This window comes from Pipistrellus kuhlii, unplaced genomic scaffold (assembly GCF_014108245.1).
Source record: "Pipistrellus kuhlii isolate mPipKuh1 unplaced genomic scaffold, mPipKuh1.p scaffold_m20_p_8, whole genome shotgun sequence".
Lineage (NCBI taxonomy): Eukaryota > Metazoa > Chordata > Mammalia > Chiroptera > Vespertilionidae > Pipistrellus > Pipistrellus kuhlii.
The window spans coordinates 21,035,272-21,053,531 of NW_023425584.1; the positions used below are offsets into that span (position 1 = coordinate 21,035,272).

The 18,260-nt window shown below is 44.6% G+C and overlaps 1 protein-coding gene across 5 annotated transcripts in view; it reads left to right on the forward strand.

Annotated features, from left to right (window-relative positions):
- Positions 1-18,260, forward strand: part of PPP2R2B (protein phosphatase 2 regulatory subunit Bbeta) — a 355,769-nt gene that overhangs the window by 124,188 nt on the left and 213,321 nt on the right. For 2 of the 5 annotated variants that reach the window (XM_036425348.2, XM_036425347.2), the window contains one exon: positions 10,858-11,051. The exons of 2 other annotated variants lie outside the window; for them this stretch is intronic. In XM_036425348.2, coding sequence (XP_036281241.1) covers positions 10,858-11,051 — 194 coding nt within the window. Of the gene's footprint in view, positions 1-10,354; positions 11,052-18,260 lie in introns of those variants that run through there. One more of the 5 variants, XM_045576477.1, reaches the window with a different exon arrangement.

The following is an 18,260-nucleotide window of genomic DNA, read 5'->3' on the forward strand; positions in this document are numbered from 1 at the left end:
TATCTTAGTCTATTCAAGAGTATAGTCATTTTTTGCAAAGGGAAGAGCCTTCTACTATATACTTTTAGAGTTGGGTAGGGAGAGGAGTTAAACAGTGGAAAGGATGGCAAGTGAATTTATATTTTTTCCTATGAATTTCATTTTAGCACCCTCTCCATTTCTAGCTCCTATCTTGTGTCATTTTAAGTGTTTATAAGTCCTGAACCTCTCCAAGGGTCAGCAGGTATCTGAGTGCTGTCTTTGGCTGGTCATCTCTTCCCTTCACATCTATTATCACCCACCCATCTATTCTCCATCTTCCAGAAACACATGAAATTCATAGTCCACTTAATAGCTGCCCTTTACATTCTCTTTATTTTTGTGAGATTCCATCTGCTTTGCTCCTTTACTATAATTTCAAATAAATATTGGGGAAAATAGATGATAAATGATTATTTAGTTCACTATTACCCTTAATTTTCTTTCTCTGTCCTAAATCAAGGGGGACCATTACCTTCCTAAGGGGCAAAGCTAACGTTTCTTAGTTGGCCTACTTCTATATCTTGAAGATTTGTTTTAAAGTAAAGCTCTCTTCTTTAAAAGTTTAAGCCTCCGCTTTTCTCAAATTATACCAAGTTTCTCTGCTTGGAGGTATTGATAACTCCTTCTTATGCTTTTAAATCTTGAAATATTCAGGTTTATTTTATGTGTAGGTGTATAATGTTCTGAGTAACAGACAAGTGAATCTCCAAAAAACACAAAAATGGACTTTAGAAAAAAATTCAATAAAAAAGAATCCAAGGATTTCTCAGTAGTTTCATAAGTTCTCCCTGTCACTGGACACCCTGGATTGAACAAATTTTTTGAGAGAAAAGCCATTCCAGTGACTATTTATGTATTTTTTTCAATAAATGGAAATTATAGCTCTGTTATTTAAATAAATGTTTAGTATGTACTTACTGGGTAAAAGACCTTAAACAGAACTTTTCATTGGAAAATTGAGTGGAACCATTATGGACTAGTTCAGTGGTTGGCAAACTCATTAGTCAACAGAGCCAAATATCAACAGTACAATGATTGAAATTTCTTTTGAGAGCCAAAATTTTTAAACTTAACTTCTTCCAACGCCACCTTTTCAAAATAGATTCACCCAAGTCGTGGTATTTTGTGGAAGAGCCACATTCAAGGAGCCAAAGAGCTACATGTGGCTTGTGAGCCACAGTTTGCCAACCATGGGACTAGTTAGTTAAGAATCCAGTTTAAAAAAAAAATGTCCAGTAAAACTGGATTCAAACCCAGATCTGCCCATTCTACCTGCTCTAAGAGAGTTAACATCTCTGAGTCTTGGTTGCCTCAATGATAAGTGGTATTAATAATCCATCCCTTGTGGGGTAATCCTGAGAGATAGAAGTAATTTGTAAATAAAGAAACAAACACAAAGCCTGGTAGTTGGAAAGCACCCATCAAATGGTAGCTACCATAAAGGTTGTATATATAACTCCATGAGGTTTAGACTAAGCTGTCCTTAATGTCTCTCAGTCCCTCCACCTTTGTGTAAGCTTATTCTATTTTGCGCAACCCTGAGAGTATTAGAATGCTGAGCCAGGCCATCACCCAGTCAATATTATTTAGCCCAATAAATTGACAAACAATAATGACTCTGCAGGATTGTTTGTTTTGCCATTTTAATAATTACTTATTGAAGAATCACTGACTAATCTATGACATGACAGGTTTTGACATCTCACAATTATGTGCACATTATGGAATTCATGAGTTAGAGTTGTTGTCCTTTTCTGTGATGGAGTTTGCAGCTCCTCATTTGCCTGATAAGATGGGTCCAGAAGCCAGGCAGAGATGGGATGCTTTTGATAACATTCACATTGGTGTCCAGGAGAGGTATAAGCATATTACAAGGTGTTATTAGAAATTTGCAAATGTTTCCGAATTTATTTACTCTGAGTATACGAGCTAACTACTGCTTATAAACTAGGGAAAGGAAATCAGGTTTATTCTTTAACAACTACTACTGTACTATTTATTGAGCCCCATAATATTCAGAGTGCCAAAATAATCCAACAGACTGCTGATGAGATGCTGAGTTTTTAATTCATGCATCCATTTAACGAACACTTATTTTGTATGTCAGGCTTTGTGTTAGACACTGGGGATCCTACGGTGATGTGAAACATCTCTTTACTCAGCATCTCCACACTGGAGACATTTACCCATCCTTTAGTCACTTAGGAGCCGTCTCTGTTAAGAGATCAGTTGTCATGGTATCGCAGTTCTTGTGTTCAAGTAACTCTTATTTTACTCGATAATGACTCCAAAGTGCAAAAGTAGTGATGTTGAAGATTCCATTATGCCAAAGAGAAGCCATAAAGTGTCTCCTTTAAGTGAAAATGTCCAGTGTGTAGAAAAATCATGGTATTTGTCTTTCTCTGACAGAATTATTTCACTTAGCATAAAACCTTCTACGTCCATCCGTGTTGTTGTAAATGGTAAAATTCCATTCCTTTTTATGGGTGAGGAACATTCCATTGTATATACGTACCACAGCTTCTTTATCCACTCGTTTGTTCATGGGCGCATGTGATAGCGGTAATTTTTTAATCCTTAAGAACAGCTTTATTGAGATACCATCCAATAAAAATCATCCTTTTAAAGTATACAAAATCATCCTTTTACAGTCCACTGGCTTTTAATATACTCAGGGTTGTGCGGCTATTGCCCTTATCTAATTTTAGAACATTTTTATCACTCCAGGAAGAAATCCCAAACTCATTAGCAATTACTCCCATTCCTCCCACCCCAGCCCCTGGCAACCACTAATCTACTTTGTGTCTCTATGGATTTGTCCATTCTGAACATTTCAGATAATTGCAACATATAGTATGCAGTCTTTTATAACTGGCTTCTTTTGCTTAGTATATAATGTTTTCAAGGTTCATCCATATGGTAGCATGTATCAGTACTTCATTCCATTTTATAATTAAATAATACACGATGTAGCAATAATATGATTTTCCGGCGTATAAGACGACCCCCTAATTTTTACAGTTAAAACATAAGTTTAGGCCTATATTCGCTGTATAAGACTACCCCCCACTTCCAAGGCAACACCAGTTCTTTTTTTAATAGACTGCCTCTCTGACTCTGGCCAATCTGAACAGGCTTTTTACTAGAACACAGTGTAGCTTCAGGTACAGAACATGTATAATTTGCATGCATAAAAAGCCTGCTTGGATTGGCTGAGTTAGAGAGTGGTCCTAGCAGCCTTGCAGTGATTGGTACGGGATCGAGTTGGAAAATTCGTTTAGTGGCATATCAAGACGTTTTTTGGGATATACTTGGCGTATAAGATGACCCCCCACCCCCCACCACCGATTTTTGGTTGACTTTTTTTCATTTCAAAAGTCGTCTTATACACCGGAAAATACAGTATACAGTGGATATATCATTTGGTTCATGTATATAATATACAATGGATATATTGCATCTTGTTTTATCCATTTGTCAGATGATAGATATTTTGGCCGTTTCCACTTTGGGGTTATTATGAATAATGCTGTTATAAATATTTGTGTACGAGTTTTGGGGTGAATATGTGCTTTCAATTCTCTTGCTTATATGCCTAGTTCTGAAAATGCCATGATATGGTAATGCTGTTTAACATTTTGAGGAACTATTTGTGACTACTCCATTATGCAACCCCTCAAGCAGTGTGTGAAGGTTCCAATTTTGCCACATCCTCAACCAACACAATAGCAGTGATTTTCAACTGAGAAGATATTCATTCCTAAGAGGGACAAATCAGAATCTAGCGGCAGATGGTTTGGAAAAGACCCTCAAATGCTATTGTGACTTCAAAACACACACACCACAAACACACAGAGCCAGGCTCCTATTTGGTTGACTTGGGGTATATCATTTCTTTTGACTAGCCTTATTAACATGTATGCAATAATAGTACTTACATTGTAAGAGCTTTTATTAGAATTAAATGAGATAATGCTAATTAAAGCCCTTATACATAATGGACACTCAACAAGTATTAGCTACTAATATTATATCAAAGGCTCAATAATTTTCTATATGAACACACTATAATTTACCTAGCCAGTTTTATTGTAGGTCATTCGGGTGTGTTTTCAGTTTTTCATGATCATTAACAATGCTCTGAGAAGTAGCCTGATGGCTAGATTTTTGCCCACATCCATGATTGTTTTCCTTGGATGAACTCTGTAAAGTGTTACTGTTTGCTGCATTTTAAAGGAATACTGTCTAGAACTCCATTACATTTCCCAATGTATATTCCTGTTGAATTTACACTGAAATTTTACTTTGGGAAATGTAATCATGTACTAGACAGCATTGTCAAACTGGTTTTGTAAATCTTCATTTTGTACCTTACAAACATAATGCAAAATAAGACTGTCTCGTCTTGGGCAAGACAGCCTAAATTTAATTCTAAAACCACTGAATGAGAAAAGGTACAAGAGGATATTTTCTCTCAGGCTCTCTGATCTTGACTCTTGGATTACTGTACCTTTTCTCCTGTGGCATCAATACTCTAAATTAAGGGAATATTTTATTAGGTGAAGTCCTTGAAGAATCCAGAGTCTCAAATTAATACAATATTTTAAAGGCAGGATGTTTTGTTTCCCTAGATTAAATGCCACATTAAAGAATCACTCATGTGGCATTACATGTTGTAACATGCACAGAGGAATTGCAAACCTTGCTAGAAATTCCAGAGGTCATCCTCTGGGCATTCAGCACACATACCATCTCAGAGAGCTGTGCATTCGACGCTTAGTGATTCTAGAGGGGAATCCCACGAGATTCCTCAATAGAGACACGTGATAAGTTCTGCACAGACAAAATGTGAAAATCAAGAGAGGATCATCCTAATTCCTTCCATTTGCACAGGCCTTTGTGACTTACATGGGGATTTTTGCAAAAGGGTGAAATTTCATGCATCCAGTTCCTAGCTGCTCATTAAGATGGATTGATAGGTAGTAAAATTCAGGTTTCTGGGTCACTTTTGTTCACACGAATGATTGACTTGCAGTGCGTCTCTCCATTTCTCTGCAGATGGAGACCCCAGTGAGCCACTGCTAGAAAGAACTGACAGTTTAGTGAGGCTTGGCAATGGGCCAAGCCTATAGTAAGCACTTTCCTTACATTGTCCCTGAAGCTACTCAACAACTGTATGAAGTAGTTCCTATTATTTTTTTTCTTCCATTTTGCAAATACAGAGGCTCAAAGATGTTAGATTCTTTGCCAAAGGTCATGAAATTCATAAATGCCTGAGCTGGGACACAAACCAGGACTGTCTGACACCTAAAGCCTATATTAAGAATCTCCAGACTGGGTGAGGTCAAAAAGGTTTTAATAAAACTGTAGATATTTAATGTGCTAATTGGACAGGATAACCTAAAAGGTTCCAGGGTGGGCAGCACTAATCTAACTCGGGGGAGGGTATGGGGAGTTTGGGGGAAGGGGCCCATGACAAGGGTGATAAAAAAGAACGTGTCCACATGCTGTCATGCTGAATAGTGTAATGTAAGAAGGCTGTGTATTTGTAATTGGCCTTTTCTGTGTCAAGCAGAAAGGCCTGAATTAGGTCAGCCTTTCAGAGCATCCTCTGCTGACCCCTTTGAAGCCTGTGGCCCCCTTTACATAAACTGTGAATTAGACACCAGGTTCCATGATGTAGCAGAGGCAGAATATACGTCTTATGCATTTGATGGTGCTGAGCATCCAGTCCTATCCTGGCAGCTGATGTAGTAGGTGTTTAAATATTGGTTTACTATTGATGGTGGTGGTGATAGTAAATACTCAGTGAGTAATGGTAATGTATTCTTTCTAAGCATTATCTCATCTCATCCTTATAGTAACTCCATGAAGTATAGGGTGTCTCCCCAAAATGTATACACACACTTGGAATAATTCTAAAGGCAGTGTTTATTAAAATACATTTCATTTTCAAAAGTGGGAGCTATCAGCTGTTAAAGTGTGTATACACTTTTTGGAATACCCTGTATTTGTCTCCCTAATTTGTAGATTAAAAAATCAAACACTGCCGAAACTGGTTTGGCTCAGTGGATAGAGCATCAGCCTGCGAATTGAAAGGTCCCAGGTTCAATTCCGGTCAAGGGCATGTACTTTGGTTGCGGGCACATCCCCAGTGGGGGGGGGTGCAAGAGGCAGCTGGTTGATGTTTCTCTCTCATCGACGCTTCTAGCTCTCTATCTCTCTCCCTTCCTCTCTGTAAAAAATTAATAAAATAAATTTTTTAAAAAAGAAGCTGAAAATCAGCTTTGCCTGATATTGGAACCTTGGCAGGGAACACTATGTTATAGTAACGTATAGCTATAGTTATTGATTTATATGCATTTGTTATATTTCTAAGAAAGCACATATTAAATTCAAATTATAGAATTTAAGTTTTGTAAATGAAGAAACTTTTATTTTAATCATATCCCCAGCACCTAGAACAACTCTTGGCATTTATTAAGTGCTCAGTAAATTTTATTTTGTGCATATGCTTACAAAAATGGGTAGGAACAATTATTTCAATATAGGAGTTACAGGCTAGAAATTACTGATTCACAACAGGTTTTGTTGTCGGGGTTGGGTGGGGTTTTTTTATTGCAAACATTTTAGTAAGGTAGAACTCTAAACCTAAATATCACTCTAACAAATTCAGTAATTATTCATTCAAGAAATATTTATCTCCATTCAATAAATATAATTGTACATCCACTAAGTGCTAAAAACTTACTACCAGAGATATATTGGAAATTATAAACAACAATAAGAAAACAGCTATTGCAGAATGCAATGTGCCATGAAGAAGGCCAAGTAGAAGATGTTAAGACAGAAAATAGCAGAGGGGACTATGGTGTTGTCAGAGTATCCTATCTAATAAAAGAGTAGTATGCAATTTGATAGTACCTACACCACACCCACAGCCAATCAGGAGAGAGTATGCAAATTAACCCAACCAAGATAGCTATGGCCATAGAGAGAGCAGGAAGCTTGGGTTTCCCCAGCAATGAAAGAAGCCAAACTTTCTGCCTGCCCTGGCCTGACTTGGCCTTCACTTAAGGCTACAAAGTTTCAATTATAGGAGATAAATAAATCCCAGATCTCAGGGCCTCCGCTTTGGTTGCTGGGTGACGTGGCCAGCCTGCAAACCACCACAGGCCCCTCTCCCAGAACACCCCACACCCCAAGGGACCCCCACCCTGATCCGGGAACACTTCAGGGCAAACCAGCCAGCCCCCACCCATGCACCAGGCCCTCTATCCTATCTAATAAAAGAATAATATGCAAATTGACCATCACTCCAACACACAAGGTGGCTGCCCCCATGTGGTCAAAGATTCTGCTCCCATGTCGACACAAGATGGCCACCACAAGATAGCCAGCAGGGGAGGGCAGTTGGGAGGAACCAGACCTGCAGGGGAGGGTAGTTAGGGGCAAACAGGCTGGCATGGGAGCAGTTAGGCATCAATCAGGCTGTCAGGGGAGTGGTTAGGGGGTGATTAGGCTGGCAGGCAAAAGCAGTTAGCAGCAATCAGGAAGGCAGGCAGGCAGGCAGGCAGGTGAGCAGTTGGGAACAAGCAGTCCTGGATTCTCAGATTGGAGAGGGTGCAGGCTGGGCTGAGGGACACCCCCCCCCCACCCCCGCATGAATTTCATGCACCGGGCCTCTATTCTATAATAATAAAAGCATAATATGCTAATTAGACCAAATATCCTTCCAGACGAAGCTGGGGCTGCTAGTGAAGCCCGGGTCCTGGGTGCCAGAGGGAAGCTTGTCCTGGTAGCTGGGGGATGGAAGGCCTACTCTTGCACAAATTTCATGCATCAGGCCTCTAGTTTCTCAATAAAATAGGAACAGTTCAGCTGAGATGCTGAGAAATGCCAGGAACACAAGGAAGGAACACAGGGGGTGACAAGTGCAAATGCCAAACACTTTAGGAAGAATAGAAAGCAGGTCAGCAAGTCTGAGAAATGGTCCATGCAGTGCTCTTACCAGCCTAAAGGATTGTTGTATTAAGATTCCTTCAGTCTCTTACCTCCTTTACTACGTGTCATTGTGTGAAAGCACCAAGCCAAAAGCTTTATTTTTCTTGGTTTTGGGTGGAGGGGCCAGTTCCCCATTGTTCATGGTGGAAAAGTGTGATCCGCAAAATAGAAACCTTTGAATCTACTTAATCCAGAACTTCTGTCTCCAGGGAGGGTGGGCTGCACTGTTAAATAAATGCAGGAGGAACTTTTTGGGGAACATGAAAGAACAAATTTAGCAAGCCCAGAGACCTGATCTATGGCGGGGACATTCCTTTCATTGGTTACAGTGGAAAATTCCTCAAGCACAGCCTGGGCCTACCTGATTCATCCTGCAGCTCTGTTCCAGCCCAGCACATGTTCCAGGAAGATGACAGGGAGAATTTCCCAAATGTGATTTTTTTTCCCCAAAGTCTCCAACGTAAGTTCATTCCAACTCAAAGCAAGATATCTTCTCACTGCTTTGAGATGAACTTAGCTTTTTCTCCCTTCACCCCTTCTCCCCATCCCCCGTTGTGGCAATCTGCAAGAGAAACTAGAGTCTACAACTACTGATGAGCGGGCCACTGGAGCCTTGGTGAAGGACACAGCTTGTTACATGGAAAACCCAGCTAGGCAACTGGTGCTGAAGAGCATTCCATCAATTTGCACCAGTCTTCACATGCTACTGGGATGTCATATGTGACTTTTGAACAAATAGTCAAACAACCACATGAGACTTAACCACCCGATAAGAACGACTCAGACTCTCTTGCAAGCTGAACTCCCTCCAATCATATCAAAGAATATTCCTATCTGTCCTTCTGGAGAAGGGGACAATTCCATTTCCTACCTGCCAGAGCATCTCTTTCTTCTTCATGGAAACCTAATGGCAATTTCCAGCCTCAGTTGAGGACTTGTTCCCCCTTCCCCCACCCCACCCCCACTTTTTTTTTTTTTAACTTCAAATACTTTCTAAATGGTGTTAGCCGAAGCATTGTATGTACATAATTAACTCACAGGTCCCTCTGGGCTCATCTCGCTAAACTCGAGGAGCTTAACTGAGCAAGACGTTTGCTTATGTCTCCTCCTACAATGACACCCGTGGAAACGAATCCCTTCTACAAGAGGAAACCGGGGAAATGTCTTTCTTTCCCACCTTGGCTTTCCAGTGACTTAATGATTTTTGGTTTCATGACAATAACGATCAATCGGCTTTTGCTTTCAAGTACGAAATTTGCAATTTGGGGAAGCAGGGTAGAAGGTGGTGGGGAATTCGGTATTTTCCTCCTCCTTGAAGTAGAAAGACGGGCCTCTCATTTTTGTATTCACCAGATCTTTGAAATTCCCTCAGGGTGGCAGTGGCTCTCTGTGGGCACAGGGCTCCGAGGGACCGGGCATGTTGAGAGCAAATGTAAGCCAGCCCCGCGGTGTCCTGTTTTCACAAGCAAAACCCACAGGAAGACCTGCAGCACTTCCCCAAAACAAAGTGCCAGGGCGAGGGAAGGGGCTCCGTTCAGACCTTCAGACCGACTGTGCTGGCTAGATTCATACAGAACTCAGCCCTCTGCCTCCCTCTGCCTGTGTAGACACAAATGCCTGCCGTGATGGCTGTTTGAATGAAGGAGTCGGTTGTGATGGTAGAAAACTTCTGGCCGCTGTTTCCCCTTCTATTCCCAGCACAGAGGGCTTCAGCTGGGCGCTGAGAGACTCTTTTTCCCACCCCGTCCTCTCTGTGGAGGTTTGCAATCCCAGGCCTTGCCCTTTAACTCCACCAAGGGACTGCATGCTGCATGCATCCCCTAGGGGTGAGCAAAAGGGACCTGGATGCCCACTTCCTGCCTACCTAAGCCAGCCCACTTCTCTTTGCCCCCCTGAAGCGCAGGTGTCGGGAGACAGCCCTCCTGCAAGCCAGGGAGGTCGGGGGCGGCCGAGGAAACACCGCCCTCGGCTGCGGGGCACGGGAAGGGGGAGGTGGAGAGAGCGCGTCCATGCTTTTCACCTGAGCCTGCAAGCCAGCGGCTGGCTGCCCAGGTGCCGGTGGCGGCTGCGTGCGCCCCGCTGGCTGCCGCAGAGAGCAGCCGCAGCCTCGGCCTCGGCCACCGCCGCGACTGGGAGAGTCCTGGGCTGCTGACGCGGTTGGGAGGAGCCTCGCCTTTAATGCACCAGCCGCCTCCAGCCTCCTGCAGCCGCAGCAGCAGTAACAGCAGCAGCAGCAGCACCACCACCAGCAGCAGCAGCAGCAGCAGCCACCGCAGCCGCAGCGGGAGTGCGCGCGGTGGGTGTGCGGGTGAGTGCGCTGTGCCGGCCGCAGTGCCCTGCCCAGCCCCGCCGGCTTCCTCGCCTCCGCCCGCCAGCTGGAGCCGCCCTCCCGTGGGACAGGCACCCCCGCCCGGACCCGGCCAGCCTGCATCCTGCCCCTGCCATCTCGCCCTGCAGCTCGAGTCCAGCAAGGCACCATTTTGTCGCGGCTGCCCCCTCTCCCGAGGGGAGGAGGGATTTTTTTCTTCTTTTTTCTATTTTGCATTTCGGAGCGACTGCCAACGAGGAGAACCTGTTGGGCATCTCCCCAGCCCGGCTGGTGAGCGCCTCCGGGGCGGCGGGCGGGACCAGACCCCTCGGGGCACGGCGGCGCATCTCGGCACCGGAGGCGGCGCAGCATCCTCACCGGGAATCGGAGCCGGAGCGCCGCGGGCGGAGCCGCCGCAGCCTCAGAGAGATCCCGAGCAGAGGAGGTGACAGCTCCATTGCCGGGTTTTTATTTTTATTTTTATTTTTTATTTTTTCTTCTCCGCCTCCCCGTCTCCTCCTCAGGCTCGGACCATGGTGCAGTCCCACCGGCTCCCCTGCCCCCCTCTCCCGTGAGCCTGGCTGCGGGGAGGGATCATGGATACTTGTCTGCCGGCTTCTGGTTCCCACGCAAGTAAGCCTGCTGTCAATGGAGGAGGACATTGATACCCGCAAAATCAACAACAGTTTCCTGCGCGACCACAGCTATGCGACCGAAGGTAACGCCGGCCCCGCCGCATGCATTCCGCCGCGGGGGCCGGGCGGCGCGAGTTGCGGGTCATCGCTGAGCTCCGCGGGCGGCAGGGCGCGCGGTGGCGGGGACGCATCCGGGGCCGGGGCCGGGGCCGGGGCCCGGGCTCGGGCCGGGGCGGGGGCTCGGCTCGCTGGGGCGGCAGCCGGAGCGCCCCACATTCATCCATCCGGCCTCCGCCTGGCGAGCCCGGCGTTCAGCAGCAGGTGGACCCGGCGCCCGCGGGAGCGAACATGGCCCTCGGGGATTTTTCAGGGTGGGGCTCCCAGCTGGCAAAATGACCCCCAGAAAACAGATGACCTCTCCCCCGAGATGTTTGCAGGGGGTCTTGTAGGGAGAGAAGAAGGAAGAGGCCCAGAGCACCGCGGGTCTGAGCCCAGCGGAGCCGAACGATGCATCTCCCAGTGGCTGCAGAGAGGGCAGGGTTTCATTTCCTGCAGGCTCATCTCAGGCACGGTTACCTGCTCAGACAATCAAACCCCCGAAAGGCCCTTGGCCGAAGGGCGAGCCCCTCTCCCTTTGGAAGTGCATTTGCAGGCAATGAAAAGGTGGCTGGGGAAACGGGTGTTCTGGCGAGCGAATTGGTGTGACACGTGGGGCCAGCAATGCGATGAGTGGGGCCTTTAAAAATCCCCATTATGGATTCTGCAGCAGGAGTTTCTGCTGAATCAACAGCCAGCAAGCAGAAAGCGAGAGGGTTCAGGAAGCTGAGCTTTGCCAGGAGGTGGAATTGTCGCCTCTCCCTCTCCCAGCCTGTGCTGGTATTAGCCTGGTGCTGTGCACGCGGCAGGCAGAGAAAAGTCAGCAGGTGGAACTCATTCTGCCTTTTGTGTGGGAATAGAGTGGAGGTTTTTGTTGTGTGGGTTTTTTTTTTTTTTTAATACCAAAACTTTTGTATTTTTGCTTTCATTTTCTACCTGGAGGCCTTTATCCTTAACCACTCATGTAAAGTGTTGCATTATCACATGGTCATTTCCACGTGAGGAAAAAATGTGTTCGAACATGCTTTAGGAAAATGTAGCAAGGTGTGTGAATGTAAGACTATTATTCTTGGGTGCTGAAGGATCTATGATATTTAACAAACCAAAATAACTAGAGAAATGCGATGGGGGTTCAAGCTCCGAAAGAAATAAAAAGACTCAACTTGGGAAAAGCTGGCATTTTCTATCAATATCCTTGGAAGTTTTAGATAAAAAGACTGCCTAGCGCTGCTGAAAATACGTTCTCTGTTCATCATCATTATTGGAGAACAGCACGCCTAATATTTCCGTGGCACCAGCAGATTAAGCAGAGTTGTATGAGCTCTGGCCTCCAGGAGCTTAGAAATGGCTTTTAAGATATTCTGCCTGTCCCTCCCCCACAACCAAGCACCATACTCGCCGATCCTTGTCATTTGCATGGTGACAGTGTAGATGTAAGATGTTCATCCTCAGTCTTAACGCTTTGTCACTGACTCAGCTGCCGGGTAGAACATTATCAGCTCTGTGTCTGAGTCTGGCATCCAAGAGAGAAGTTGGCCTTGGGTCTGTGGGCTTTATGGGGGACACCACTTCTGTTTGTGGCAACAAAGAAAGAGGGTTGCCTCCATGCTTTCCGCTGTATTGCATAATACTTCCGGGGCAGGGCAAAGGAAACTTACTGAGCTGAGAAGATGGGCACGTTGGGACCTTGTGTATAGGGATTACCCAAGGACCCTAGAGAGTGCCTGATCTTTGTTCCTATGTTATGGCATATTGGTAAATTGATTCTGAACAAAATGTCTGGGTTTATTTAGCCAAAATAAGGCAAAGAGCTTTTCAAAACCTTTCTAAATCAGCTTCTCAGATACTCTCTCTGTCTCTGACTCTCTCTTAGACCTAGACATTGAAAAAAGCAGGAGTTAGGTAGGGCAGGAAGTTGGTCTTAATCGGTTCATTTTAGGGCACAACCATGCAGTCATGCTGGCCCGAGGGGAAAGAGTCCCTCTTCTCCTGATGAATACCTTACAGGCGCTGGTACAGCTTGAAAGAGCTCCAGGTGAAAATAGTCTTCGTTAAAATCCACTTTATTGGGGGTTTGCTCCCAAAGTTCTCTTCCCCTTTGTTAACTTAAACCCACTTTCTGAAGAATTAGCATCCAGGTCTTTCTGCAGATTTTTTTTTTCTTTCTCCTCTTTCTTTTGATATTTTTCCTGCCTGCCAAGATATGTCAGATTTTTTTCTCCAAGATCTCCTTCCCATTTGTCTCTGAGCTTTCCTCGCTGTGCTCAGATCATTCCACCCTGCAGTGTTCTATTTAAAGCTGAAAGGGCTTTGCTGTGTAGTTAGTGTGAAGGACTGCAAGCTCAATTTGCATTGTAAGTGGTAGCTGCCTGCAAGTTTAGCTAGCTAAGAGCAATGAAAATGCCGAAGGACACTTTTACCCAAGAGCAGCTCGCGCTCGCTCTCGCTCTCTCTCTCTCTCTCTCTCTCTCTCTCTTTCTCTCTCTCTCTCTCTCTCTCTCTCTCTCTCTCCCTCTCTCTCTCTCTCTTTCTCTCCCCCCTCCCCCTGAAATGTATGGGTGTATTTATAAAAAAATATTCTTATGACTCTTCTGGGCATTAAAGTTACCACCTTTCCTACCATTTTCTATTTTTCCTCTCTTTTTAAAATTACCATCTTTGAGCATCTTCTATGATCCAAGCACTGTGCTAAGTTTTTTGTAGTAGCATTTTAATATAACCAAACCCAGCTAAGTGGGTGCTGTTATTTCCATTTTCAAATAATGAAACAGCAACAGAGGCCCAGAGATGTTACTGGTTTGCCAAAGTCACACAGACAATCAAGGCAAGAGCTTGTCTTCAAGCCCAAGACTGTCAGAGGACCCACCACAGTCCCTTCCATTAGGAAGTTCTGCACAGCTTCAATTTTCTTTAACCATGAGCTACTGCTATAGGGAAGAGCACAATGGTTTTGTCTTTATGTATAAACTAAAGGCCCGGTGCACGAAATTCAGGGAAGGGGGTGTCCCTCAGCCCAGCCTGCACCGTCTCCAATCTGGGACCCTTCGAGGGATGTCAACCTGCCCGTTTAGACCAGATTCAGGTCTAAACGGGCAGGTTGACATCCCTCTCACAATCCAGGACTGCTGGCTCCCAACTGCTCACATGCCTGCCTTCCTGATTTCCCCTAACTGCTTCTGCCTGCCAGCCTGATCAACCCCTATCCACTCCCCTGCCAGCCTGATAGATGTCTAACTGCTCCCCTGCCAGCCTGTTTGCCCCCAACTTCCCTTCTCTGCTGGCCTGGCCACCCCTAACTGCCCTCCCCTACAGGGCTGATTGTCTCCAACTGCCCTCCCTTGCAGACCTGGTCCCTCTCAACTGCCCTCCCCTACTTGCCTGATCACCTACATCTGCCCTCCCTTACAGGCCTGGTGCCTCCCAACTGCCCTCCCCTGCTGGCCATCTTGTAGTGGCCAACTTATGTCCACATGGTGGCAGGATCTTTGACTACATGGGAGAAGCTATTGTGTGTTGGAGTGATGGTCAGTTTTTATATGATAGCATATTACTCTTTTATTAGATAGGATAGAGACCTGGTGCATGGGTGGAGGCCAGCTGGTTTGCCCTGAAGGGTATCCTGGATCAGGATGGGGGTTCCCTTGGAGTGTGGGGCAGCCTGGGCAAGAGGCCTGTGGTGGTTTGCAGGCTGGCCACACCCCCCAAGGACCCAAGCAGAGGCCCTGGTATCTGGAATTTATTTACCTTCTACAGTTGAAACTTTGTAGCCTGGAGCAGAGCCAAGCCCCTGGCTCACTCCATGGCTGCCACCATTTCTGTTGGGGTTCATGTATCTTGTATAAATGAAACTTTGTATCCTTGAGTAGAGGCCGAGGCCCGCCAGGACAGGTGGAAAGCTTTGCTTCCTCCATTGCCCCGGGCAACCCCAGCCTGCTCTCTCCAGCTCCATGGCTGCCACCATTTTTCTTGGGATTTATCCTCTATAATTGAAACTTTGTATCTTGAGTGGTGGCCTAGGCCAGCCAGGGTGTGTGGAAAGCTTGGCTTCTGTCGCCAGGGAAACCCAAGCCTCTCAACTGCTCTCTGTGCCTGCAGCCATCCTGATTGGGGTTAATTTGCATACTCGCTCTGATTGGCTGGTGGGTGTGGCTGGTGGCTCTGCCTTGAGTGGAGTGATGGTTAATTTGCATATTACTCTTTTATTAGGATTGTATTCTCATCTAGGGTAGAATTCTTTGCAGGGGTCATTTGAAAGTGTGTATAGGGGTTATATGTGAGAAAAAGCATGGGTGGGGTTGGAATAGACACACACACACTGGTTTTATTGGTTTTCCTCCAATGTGCGGTGCCTCTCTCTCTCTCTCTCTCTCTCTCTCTCTCTCTCTCGTTTTATTGGTTTTTCCCCAATGTGGAACCCTGAGTTCCCTAAACAGAGGCGCATCTCTCAAACCTATCTGATCTACATGTGGCTTTCCTTCTATATTTTTAGTCTTGTCAGAACCAACTGAAAATCCCTCTCTATTAGACCTGTCAAAATTTTTTTCTATCAATCTTCCTACTCCCAAATGAGGCCACAGAGGGAAATAGGTGGTGTTTATAGGAATGGCAATCTGGTTAGAAGGGGAAGTTGGAAAACACATTTTAAAACAACTACTCTGGTTTGGGTTTCCTTACCTGTAAAATGGGAGTAACAGTAGAACCTGTGCCACAGAAAAAAATTAATACTGGGAAATCACTGAATACGGTGCCTAATATAAAGCCAGACCTCAATAAATGTCCTCAATACGTTATAGCTGTTGTTATTATTACTTACACTGCATTTTCATAGCAAGCACTGTTTTTCCTCAAATTGTTTGATTTGAGTTTATCTTAAACAGAAGGGCTGGTGGGAGTAGGAGAGAGGTCACACTAAAACCCACTGCAGTGTCTTAGGGGCTCAGCCACTAACCATGGACCTTGCCATTAATTAATTTGCCTTAATGTATTTGCTGGTTATATTCTGGTAGCAAATAAGTTCTGTCTTCTCTTGGAGGCCTTAAAAACCCATACTATTTGTGTGTATTAAAGTTAGAACTAATTATTCCATGTAGCTTCTTCCAATAATTAAAGGCACATTCACTCTGTCTTTAAGTCCTTGGACAAATGTTAACTGACTTTGTGCATAGTGCTCCAGCATGTTCCAGTTCAGACATGGTCTCTGTCCTCGTGGTGCCTTCAGTCTGGCTGAGGAGGTAAATGTTAAATAATTTTGCAAATAAGTATGTGGTTACCAATTGTAGTAAGTGATCTTCAGGAAAAGCACAAGGTGCCTGAGGTCATATGTAAAGCAGAAAGGCAGATCTATTGAACTAATTTAGATTGGGGATTCAGAGAAAGTTTAAGCTGAGAACTAAAGGCTGAGTCAGGAATTAACAAGAGCTAAAGGCATTTCAGGTTAAAAGGACAATCTGTACAAAGCTCAGAGATATAAAATAGTTGGACAGATCCAAGGAATGGCAAGATTTCGTGGCTGGAGTGTAGGGAATTAGAGGAAGTGTGAGGAAGATGAGACTGGAGCCTACTACTTAAGAATGCACCCAAACCAAGAAAGATTAAGGTGATGATTAAGGGATGGATAGATGGATAGAGCTAAAGCAAGTAGAAAATGGTAAAGTCCAGGTGGGTCATTCAATGGCTATTCACTGTAATTTTCTTTTCAATTTTGTTTGGAAATTCTCATAATAAAATGTTAGAAAAAGAGACTAGGGAGGTATTTAGGGGTGTGGTCATATTGAGCCTTGCACATAAGGAGTTTGGACTTAATCCAAAGATGGATCGAAAGCCATTAAAAGATTTTGAGGGGGGTAGATATGATCAGGTTTGTTTTTTCAAAGTTCATTCTGGTTGTTCTGCAGCATGGGGTCATTGGGCTGGGCAGGAAGTGAGCAGCAGTGAAAGCAAGGAGATGATTAGGAGGTCATGGCTGTTCTCTAGGCCAGTGGCAGCAGTAGAGATGGCGACAATCAGTAGAGAGTGCGATACACTGTAGAAGAAGAATGGTTAGGACCTACTCGTGCTAAATTGAGGGGAAAATGGAGAAGTAGATGGAGACAGTGTCAAGGACAACTCCCAGGATTTTTCTATAAGAATGGATGCATAATGGAGCACTTCCTCGAAACTGGAGAAAGACTCCGGAAGTTGCTTAGTCTGAGGGGCATGTGTGACATCCATTCTCACAGCGAGACTCTCAAGGAAGCAGTTGGATATCTGGATTTGAAGCACAGAAGAAAGATCTAGATTTGATTATAATCTGGGACATCATGCATATTAAAGGCTCTGTGAGTAGTTTAGGTGCCTGGGAGAAGAGCACCTATGGCAGAATTTGAGCCAATGAGTGAAAAATTACATGGAAATTTAATTTGGTTTGAGATTTAAAAAAAAAAAAAAGTAACAAAAATCATCTCCAGTGGAATGCCTTGGTAAGCCTAATGAACCACACACTGAAGTTACTCAATGCTACATGGCCATTGAAAAAGAATCCAATTATGGGTGGGTTGAGTTTAGAGGGTCTCTACACTTGAGATCTTTCAAATGTTATAGCTTCTTGAGGGTTATAAGAATAAAAGTGAAAAAGTAAAATTCCCTGACCCCCCCACCCCCGCCCTCAGAACATGTTCAAGAAAGAGAAAATCTAAGATGAATAAAACTGGAAATCACTTAAAAATGGCTTTTGAAAAATCAACAGAGGTGGTGTGATGATGGAGAGCTGCCTTATAGTTCTTTAAGTTGCTTTATATATTTGTATGCAAATGCCAGGGCAGAAGAGTGCTTCCAATGCATATGGATGAATGTTTGAGTTCTCTGTTATTCTCAGAAAAAAATATGAAATGGAATGTGGGCAGAAGCTGCCGTATGCTATTGTAAATGACCTTTCTGGGGATGAGAAATGTTCCGCTACCAAACATAATAACCAGAGTGCATTGAAAATCACTAGCAAGTATTCATTATTAGCATCCAGGTCCCCAGGGGCAATCCCGAGCCCTTTATGAGGGCTGGTCAGAAACGTACCAATGAACCTGGGGCAAATAATATTAGACCAGTCCTGTCAAAATATTGGTAATGCTCCGCGAAAAGAGCACAGCTATAGACTGACATTCCTAGGTTTTGGCATTTGCATTTATGAGGAAATGAAGGGTCCAATTTACACACTTAGCTGA